The 10712-nt window shown below is 31.4% G+C and overlaps 1 protein-coding gene across 1 annotated transcript; it reads left to right on the plus strand.

Annotated features, from left to right (window-relative positions):
• Positions 1-724: 724 nt before the first annotated feature.
• Positions 725-4658, plus strand: LOC101490658 (beta-galactosidase 11-like). Its single transcript, XM_012712565.3, has 11 exons — positions 725-802; positions 897-1100; positions 1385-1552; positions 1651-1829; positions 2156-2265; positions 2560-2669; positions 2787-2894; positions 3137-3241; positions 3356-3501; positions 3662-4013; positions 4321-4658. Exons 3-11 carry the CDS (start codon positions 1451-1453, stop codon positions 4459-4461), a joined length of 1353 nt encoding a protein of 450 aa, XP_012568019.1. The 5' UTR covers positions 725-802; positions 897-1100; positions 1385-1450; the 3' UTR covers positions 4462-4658.
• Positions 4659-10712: the final 6054 nt, after the last annotated feature.

Consider the following 10712-nt stretch of genomic DNA (forward strand, 5'->3'; position numbering starts at 1 on the left):
GATACCACTTTGTTGGGAAAAACCAGAGATAATTAGCGATAATTATCTCAATAATGCGGAATATTTTTCCCCCACCTGTGCAGATAAATGGCCAAACAGAAAATACAATTCCAAGAGCAATAATAATTGGCAGAAAATTAAATATGAGACAAACGCAATTTTTAACGTGGAAAACTTCCCTCAAATTGAGAGAATAAAAACCACGGGACCTAGTCCAGTAAAACTTCCACTATAATAATTAATGGGTACACCAAGAGTCTTTCTAATAACAATAGAGAATATCAATCAATAATAACAACCTTATAACAACCTTCCACTAAAGTGGGTATGCCAAAGTAACTCTCAGAGAAGATAAAACTACTCAAATTATATATTAAAATAACAAATTCAGTGGTAGGAATAACAAACTAAATTTGTATATCAAAAGGAGCAAGTTTGCTACACCTGTTACCACCACTGGAACCAAACCCTTATTTTTCTTCTCTGGCAACCGTTCTTCTTCCGTTATCTTTCTGTGTATATTCTTAAGGATTTCTAAATCCCTTTTATTACCTTCAAGTGGGCCAAGTCCATTAATTTTTTTTTTCTTTTTCTTTTTCTTTTTATTTCAATAATAATAATAATACTAGTAAAATTGGTGGGTTCCACTTGGGGAGTGAGCCCACCCAACAACTTGTTGGTAATTTGTAACTACAGGTACAGAGTATTTGGAGATCCACCATCCCAAAGATCTGCAGAAGACATTGCCTTCTCAGTTGCTCGCTTCTTCTCTAAGAATGGATCTTTAGTTAACTACTATATGGTAAATAGCACTAATATCATCCAAATTTTCTTTAGATGAAACTGATCATGATCATAGTGTTTTTCTCACTCAACTCAATTTGAAACTCTTGTAGTATCATGGTGGAACAAATTTTGGTAGAACAAGTTCTGCCTTTACAACAACCCGTTATTACGACGAAGCTCCTCTTGATGAGTTTGGTCTTCAGAGAAATCCAAAAAGGAGTCACCTTAAGGATGTTCACAAAGCTTTGAGCTTATGCAAGAAGCCTCTACTCAATGGTTAACCTACTACCCAAAAAATTAGCCAGTTTCATGAGGTAAGTTTCTCAAATAGCATTTTCAAAATGTCCACTCTTATAATATAGGAGAGATGTTTTTATGGTTTTTTCAAATTCCTGTAATAGTAGTTATTTGATAACACAATATATTGTATACTGTATCACGAAACACTAACGATTTATTCAAATTATGTTGTTTTACAGTGCTATATTACTATTATAGCCACTATTATAGCCACTATTTGACAATACTGTATTATAGTGAAGAAAGGTATGTAATGTTACTTACACTTTAAGCTAAGCTGAAATTACAAACTATGCAGGTTATAGTATATGAAAATAAAGGCAGTAATTTATGTGCTGCTTTCATCACAAACAACCACACCAAAATGGCAAAAACAATTCAATTCAGAGGCTCAAACTATTATTTGCCACCACGTTCAATCAGCATTCTTCCTGATTGCAAAACTGTAGTCTTCAACACTCAAAATGTAAAATGTTTTTTATCCCTTAAGTAACTTTATTTATTTTTTGAGTAGTCTTTAATTAGCCTACAGTTCATGTAGCTAACTTACTTTATGATAATCAGATTGCTTCACAACACAATTCAAGAAACTTCAAGCAGTCAAAGAATGCAAACAATCATAAGTGGGAGGTGTTTACTGAGCCCATTCCAACTACAAAGGAATTGCCACCCAGTAAAAAAATTCCTGCAGAGCTTTACAGCATGCTTAAGGACACCACTGATTATGGATGGTACACCACAAGGTGATTTAATTCTCTAACTTTCTCTATTTATTCCACATTCCCATCATTTAGTATTTTTAAGGAATTTAAGATAAAATAACTTAATCAAACACTTATACAACAAGCGTTTGCTATATAAGTGCTTAGTTATAAGTTGTTTCTATAATCTTCATAAGTTGTTTTTATAAGCTATTATGTAAAAGTTGTTTAAATAAAGTGAAAACAGCTTATATATAAACATGCCATAAGTTGGTTTTACTAGTGTTTGTTTATGTTATATAATATAAACTCAAATAAGCCAATGCTGCTATATGAGACATTGTGAAACTGAAATATATTAACTGCAGTGTGGAATTGGGTCCAGAAGACTTGCCAAAGAAGAATGAGATATCACCAGTTCTTCGAATTATGAGCCTTGGCCATTCATTACTTGCCTTTGTAAATGGAGAATACATTGGTAAGAACACAGAGATTTGAATTCTATAAGGAAATTGGTCAATCCAATGTACTTAGATTGATAAATGATCAAGTGCTATAAACTTGTTAAAAAATATCAAAACCTGAACCAAACCGCACCGAAAATTCGAACTGTCATAGGTAGTTCACAAACCAAATTGAACCAGTAGTTTAGTTTGGTTCGTGAACTATACGTCACATTTTGGTTTTTCGTTGTGCTGCGGTTTTTTGTTTTATAAACAGTTCTAATATTTAGTTCGGTTCATTTTTTTATAATTTTGTTCATGGTTTAAAGGACCCAATCATGGTAGCCATGAAGATAAAGGTTTTGAATTTCAGAAGCCTGTAAGCTTCAAGGTTGGAGTTAACCAAATAGCTATCTTGGGTTCCTTAGTAGGACTCCCTGTAAGAGCCTTAACTTTTTTTTTTCTTCATTTAATTCAAATTTGTAGCACTTTGGCTTAGTTTTTTAAGTTTCAAGGAGAACAATAACATTTTTATGCATCCCTTTTAAATACACAGGATAGTGGAGCATACATGGAACATAGGTATGCTGGACCTAAGACCATAACCATCCTTGGTTTGAACTCTGGAACAATTGGTCTCACTCTTAATGGTTGGGGTCATCAGGTATTTTTAATCTATCATTTGAAAAAACTTTTAACAAAAGCATCCAAAAAAACTTAAGTTTTGCATTGAAAGGAGATTACAAGGCTCAACTTACAAACTAGTTTTGTATAGATGAGTTAAGTCTAATATAAAAACCTATTAAAAGGATCTGAAAATAAATATTAAAGATGACAAAGAATGACCAAAGTGAAATCACTCTTGAACAAGTGGGATTGAATAATTGAATTGATGTGAATATACAGGTTGATCTCTATGGTGAGAAGCATAGCATTTTCACTGAGGAGGGATCAAAGAAAGTACAATGGAAAGAGGTCAAAGGACATGGACCACCTCTCTCTTGGTACAATGTATTGGCTATTTTACATTAAAATGTTGTAACTTGTAATTTGTATTTTTTTATTTCTAACAAGATTCAATCAAACACTTAAGAATTATTTTATGATTCTATATTCATTTTGCAGACAAATTTTGAAACACCAGAGGGAAAGGGTCCAGTTGCCATCAAAATGGATGGTATGGGAAAAGGAATGATTTGGATCAATGGTGAAAGTGTTGGTCGTCACTGGTTGAGCTACCTCTCTCCTCTTGGAAAGCCTACTCAGTCAGAGTAAGCAAATTTGAAACACAGATTAAATTCTAGAGTCAAGTTATTTACAATAAACAAAACGTTGTCCTAGATTTCCAAATGAAAAACTAAGTAATGTTTTTCTCTTTATATTTTTGTATTTTATCCATTTTGAGATAGTTACTTACTTTACTTGTATCAGGTACCACATTCCAAGAGCTTTCTTTAATGCAAAATCAAAAAACAACTTGCTTGTTATATTGGAAGAAGAGGCAGCAAGTCCAGAAAAGGTTGTGATCCTAAATGTGAACAGAGATACAGTATGCAGTTACATTACAGAGAATCACCCACCCAATGTTAATTCATGGGCAAGTAAGGACCAAAAACTCACACCTATTGTGGACAACCTGGGTCCACAAGCTTCACTCAAGTGTCCACACCACAAAACCATTATTGCTGTTGATTTTGCAAGCTATGGTGATCCTTTGGGTTTCTGTGGTGAATTTATTATGGGAAAATGTCATGCACCTGCCTCCAAGAAGATTGTTGAACAGGTAAAGCTCTCATTTCTTTACAAACAAAAAAACCAACTTTTTTTTTTTTTTTTTTTTTTTTTTTTTTGGTATATTTAAATTTGCTTATTTGAACTTATCTACAAACATAAACATTTGTGAGATTGTTTGCGAAAACTTTTAAAAACAGTATATATCATGTTTGTAGACTGTTTTCAACTTATAGTTTTATAAGTTGAGAGAGATGACTTATGAAAACAATTTATAATTTATATTAAAATTATATTTGAGTTTATTTTATACATAAGATATTATATTGATAAACATGTTTTGTGTGTGATTTGAGCAGCATTGCTTAGGAAAAGAAAGTTGTTCGGTTCCACTGAACAAAGCATCATTCACAAATGGACATGATGACTGCCCAGATGTGATGAAGACACTTGCAATCCAAGTGCAGTGTGGTGGCACTAAGAAACCTTCCAGCAGGTGAGGAATTTGAGAGAGTTGAGTCAGAAACCTTCCAGAACTTGGTGAAGTTGATTGAGATCATGAGCTCAATTTTTTGTTAGTTTCTTCTTTATTTTTTGTAGCAAGCCATAACAGATGATTCATGTTTGTACAAGCATTTAACAAACAAACGTATCAGTTCCATTTTTAGTATTTACATCTAGAACACAAATAAACAGTTCCAAGTATTCAATTTTGTTTTATAATATTAATTGTCTTGTTGTTCTTGAAATAAGATGTGTCTCATTTTTGCGTAAACAATTAATTACTAATGTTATATGTTGTGTTTCTTATTATACCTCTAATTATTTATTACTTTTTTTTTTACAATGATACAAGACTCATATTTATTGATCACAAATATTGTAGCATACAAGAATATAAAAAGCAACACTAAATAAAGAAAGGAGTGTTTTGGAATTTGGAAGAAAAAAAACGGAATGTATGGTTAAGGGAGGAGTAATACATATCAAGATTCTATTGCATCACCCTATTATGTTAGTTTCTCAATTGCACTACCCTAATGTGGACTCTAAGCCACGAAGTTTCACAATTTCTATTTTTACAAGATGGTGTTTCCATCCATGCCATTAATTACTGCCACTATTTCAAATGTAACTAGATGTATGTTTGCGCATTGTAGAGGTTTAATTACGAAATCAATTTAATTTTTTCTCTTAAATTGTTCGAAAAGTTAAGAGTGTTAAATTCAAGCGAAAAATTATTTTTTAAAATAGATATGTCGTAAAGTATAAATATGTAGAGTTTAAGTTATATATAAATTTTTTTGGATCTCGTAAAACTAAGATTTAATGAAAGAATTAACTTTTTATCAATGTGTTTTATTAAGAGATCAAAATGATTAAAATTGTGAAAATCGATTACAAAAATGCAAATGACAATTGATGTTCAAAAACATTAAAAAAAAATTAACAATATTGTGTTAAATGAAATATACTCTATAATCATAAATAAAGTGTTTATGATAGTACAAACTTCATAAATATTATTTCCATTATTATATAGTATTTAATAATATTATATAAATTTTAAGTTTAAACTCATTATACTAAAATATACGGTATGAAATGGTAATAAAAATTTAAATCCATAAAAATAAATTAATAGAGTTATTTTAGTGTCATGAGTTTGGTTAAATTTATTTTTTGTCTTTTAGTTCACCGGTCAAACTACGTTTAACATAATAAAAAATTTACATATAAATTTTTTGTCCTTCTTAGAATACTACCTTCTAGCATTTGTGGTCTAACGAAAATGCATTTTTTGTTCTGACAAGCATCTACTACACCGAATGATAATCATTTGGACGTTGAATCCACAATTTTTCCATTTACTTAAACCATCTTCACATTCACACAATAGTTAATTAATACAATATAGTCATAGAGAAAATACATAAACTTATCAAATATGAAATGCATAAGGACAATCAAATCATAATACAAAACCACAAAAAGTAACTCATTCAAAAATCAGATAATGTTATCATGATAGCTATATATCCAATATTATGGCATTTTTGAACATTTGAAGAGAACGCCAATTTTACTTCTTTTCAATTTAAGAAAAACAATAAATAATATGATTATGCAACAACAAATAGAAAAACACATTGATATGGAAAAGGAACAAAATAACAATTTAGATTATATGTAGAGAAATTAAAAGTTGTATAGAGAATAAAAATTTGAAGAGTTCAATGAGATTAGAAAGACAAAGAACTAAATAAGAAAAATATAGAAAAATAGAGAATTGAAATTGAAAATCGCAATCTAAACTGGTAAATTTGATTCCTTACAAGAAATTACAAAGAATCTTAAATGCAAGCTCTTTTAAACTGTAATTGTGATTGTATATAAGGTTGATGTAATAACTTATGTGGCAAACTTGCAAATTGTTTATTTGCAATACGGTAAAATATTGATGTTTACATGATAATTTAGTATTGTTGCTGTTGTGCGATAGGTACTTAGTTTCCAATATTAAGAAACTCCAAATTTTATTGGTCAAATAGGATGAATGAATTGAATATTTAAAAAAATTTGTTACAAATTGATTGAAAAATTAAAAGGAACACATTGATTATAATATTAATATTGACGTTAACAAATTGATTGAGGAAGCGTGAGTGAGCGACTCAAAAGTTAATTAGTAGGTAGGTGTAAGTTTAGAAGACAAAGAAGTTTAGTAATAGAAAAGGTGAAAATGATATTCACATGAAATAATAACATACATTGATGGGTTAAGTAACTAAAAAAAAGAATTACATCTAAAAAAATGAATGATAAGATATTATAATTAATGAATAAAAAATAAAAATGGTGAATGATCGTAAAGAGTGACACATCAAATATTTTATAATATGGAACAAATTTGAGTATATGACACATAAACAAAATAAATAAATGATATGTCAATTGAGAAAAATGAAATTTGTTTTAATATATTATAAATGGATATATTTGAGCAATGGAATTAGTATAAACTAGATGTTGTGGGGGTGGATTCAATAGATGTATTGGGATGAATCATCAATTTAGTCACACAAATTAACACATTGATATGTAACTCATTGATGACATTTTGATTGATATTGAAGCCACATAATTAGTCACGTCGGACTAAAATTAAGATTTATTTGCGTTCTTGGCTAACAATTTGTTGTATATCGTTGATGACTCTTCATCATATGCATATTTTCCCACTGTTTTAGTCTTATTTATCCTCAATCATCAGTTAAATTAAGGATTTATTTGATACATTTTGTTGATTTTTGTTCTTTGAGTTAATAAAATATTTTTTGTTTTTATTTCGTTGATTAAGTAGGAATTTGTCGTAATTTTACATTGCGTTTTGTTTTGGTGCAGTGTTGAATTTTGGTGAGAAATCAAAATGACATATGTAGAGTATTTCAGCCATATCTGGAGTTGTAGATGTTCAATTGGAGTCACCCCAAGTGCAAATGAAAGCTAAGACCCATAGCTACAACTTTCTTGAAGACACCGGAACCAAATGCAGACTCAAAAGAGGAGAAAAATGCAATATACGCCGGACAGCAGATGTTGAGCGCTGGGGCGCGCCCAAGCGCAAGCCAAGCGCTTTTTCCCAGCATTCGCCACTGTCGATACGCGCCCGAGCGCTTTTTCCAGCATCTACTACTTCCCAAACGCGCTGGAGCGCGTTTTTCCGCGCCTGGGCGCGCGACCCGCACCAACAACCATATAAACGCATATTTTTACTGTTTTAGGGATCTTTTTGACTCTTGGGAACTTGGGAGACTTGTGCCCTAGCATAGAAACTCAAAGACGGCCGTTTCTAACGCCATTGAAGCAGTTTTATCAAGAATCATCCATGAATCATTCTTGTAATTCTTCTTTAATCCTTATCTTTTGTATCTCTGTCATGAGTAACTAAACCCTATTTGTTAGGGATGAGTTTGTTAGGGATGAGTGTAACTAGATGAAACCCTTATTTTTCTGATTGATTTCTAGTTATATGAATGAGTTTATTGAATTGTTTTTCTCATCTCTGTGCTTAATTCTTTTTATTGCTTGATCAACATTAAAATGTTCTACGATTTGTATTTTGAAACGGAAGTGGACTTTACGAATGCTTGAGATGAGAAATTCATGAATTTGTAGTCTAGGGATAGATGCAGGTCATGAAACCAATTAAATTAGTTGCAAAACAATAATTTACAAGAGAATTTCTATATGGTAATGCTTAATTCTAATCTTAAATCCACTAAGGAATTAGGGGTTACTTTGGAATTAAAGGTTCTGTCACTAAGACATTAGGGCAAGAATAATAAAGATAATTCGGTAATAATTCAATAAAGGAATTCAGTAACTAGGATCAAATTAGACACCAAGGTTGGATTCGAAGTGAAACTCATCCGTGACATTTTTCTCATTATAAAAGATCAATTTTATTATTATTGTTAATTTCAAACATTATTTCAATCAACTTGGGAACCTTTTTGTTCAATTCTAGTAATCAAATATAATTCAATAGTAAAACGCAATCCTTGAGTTCGACACTCGGTACTACCGTTTTATTATTACTTGCAACGATTCAGTACACTTGCTGAAATGCTATCAATCGTCTTGCAAAAATATGAACTAACCCATTGCACAATGTGAGTGATCTTGTTACCATTTACTAGTGTTGGTTACCCACTAATAAAAATAATAGCTCAAAAAGATTAATATATTTTTTTGTGAACACTCCAAAAAGATTAATGCTGTTGAAACTATATATAATTATATTTTTTTCTGATCCTACTTACCAGACGTGTAAGTGTGTACCATAGGGGGAACTCGTATGCTTCGTAACTTAAATAATCACAATCAAATATCTTAGAAAGAGATGTCCACTTAAAATGTTTAGTTATATGCTTACTTTCTTGTAAATAACACAAGCATTATCATGGTTGCATGACAAATTACTCTGGTTCAATATACCAAAATTTGACAATTATGACAATACATTGTACTTTCATTTTCAGTTGAGAAATCAAAACGTGCTAGTGCTGCTTTTTTTTTAATTCAGTAAAATGTTTGCAGAATTATAGGTGACTTGCAGTCATGATGCAAGTACTTGAGGCCTAAACATGTTCTAACACAGACAATTTTCTATTGAAATCAGTAAATCACGTTAATCTTTAAGTCATTTTCAACCAGGAAACTTCTTATAAAGCAGTTCAAACATCACACCTTTTCTAACAATACATATATATCCATGCTATGCTAGGAATAAAAGCAACTTTCTTAGCTAAGATCAAAAATAAAATAAAAAACTTTCTAAGTTATCTCACTGTCAAGATCCAAAATGGTCATATTAACTGAATTGATTAAAAAGATAATAATTAATAGCACCTTTAGCAAATTGTTAGGTACTAATTGCTAGTAACATATGAAGTGCACTATATGGGCCTAGCATGATATATAGCTTTCAACTCTTCAAATGGAGTGGGCCAGTGGCAATGTAGTCACAACTCACAATAATATTAGCATAGAGGTTCTACTAGTTAAATGTCTAACTTGTCTGGATTCCTCCCTCTTAGGAAATCAAAGGCAAAGTATATTGCAAGCCACACCATTCCTTTATTCACTATACGACGAACTACATAGTCTTTAGGAAGAATATCCAAAAGGCTATCAAAGAGGGCAAATTTAAATTAGCCAACAAAGGGAATTGGTACATCAAGTCCTAAAAGTATATTCTTGGGTTAGCCATAGCTATAGTTGTTGAGTCGAATAACCAACAACTAATTTTAGTGTTCCTACTTGTTGGGCCAAAGGTTCTGTCCTCCAACATAAGACATGTTGTTCGCTTGCAAAGTGTTTCCATAACGCAAAACCTGTGGAAAACCAAATTATCCCACTACTTCAGGTGGCCTCCTAGCCATATGTACCTGTCCAAATTAATGATTTTCCTGATAATAGTTCTCATTCACCATCGGAAGCCCTTAGGGTTGGCCATGGAAAAAGTAATATACTTGAAATTTTTTAGGAGTCAAAAGGTACCTATTGTATAAGATTCGACTACACCGCTAATGGTCCTACCATTGTAGTGATTGGTTGGCATTGCATTGAAGTAGAGAAGTCGATACAAGGAATGGGGGTTTGAATTGTAAATGTTCCTATTTAAAAATTTCCTAAAAATACTTAAAAATTCAACTCAAGAATGACTTTGGAAACAGAAAAACGAAGAACGTTCTTGGTTAGCTTCAAATCAGAAATTTAATTTATGTTTTTAACTTAAATGATTAATCAGACTTGATAAATAAAGAGATAAGAGAAATAATACCACACACGGATGTATCCTGGTTCACCCAACTCGGGCTATGTCCAGTCCTCACAACTGCGAGATTTTTCACTAAGTGTTCAAAATAAATAACCTTCTTGGTTTTACAACGCCTAGCTTAGATCAGCTTGATCCGTTACAAAGTTCAACCTTTCTACCCAAAAAGGAGTTCAATCAGGCCACCTATCAACCTTGATAGGATTTCTTACAATCTACTCAAACTATACTAAACTCTTATAGTTTGAGTTTTACAATAATGATGAGATTGTTTTGATGTCTCAACTTTTGTTTGAGATTCAATTACTTACAGAGAATTCAATACAAAAATAACAGAGTAATAAAAAGTGATATACTGATTCTTCTTTGAGTAATGAGAGAGTTTCAAGTATGTGAATGTGAGTGATT

This window comes from Cicer arietinum, chromosome 3 (assembly GCF_000331145.2).
Source record: "Cicer arietinum cultivar CDC Frontier isolate Library 1 chromosome 3, Cicar.CDCFrontier_v2.0, whole genome shotgun sequence".
NCBI classification, from domain to species: domain Eukaryota; kingdom Viridiplantae; phylum Streptophyta; class Magnoliopsida; order Fabales; family Fabaceae; genus Cicer; species Cicer arietinum.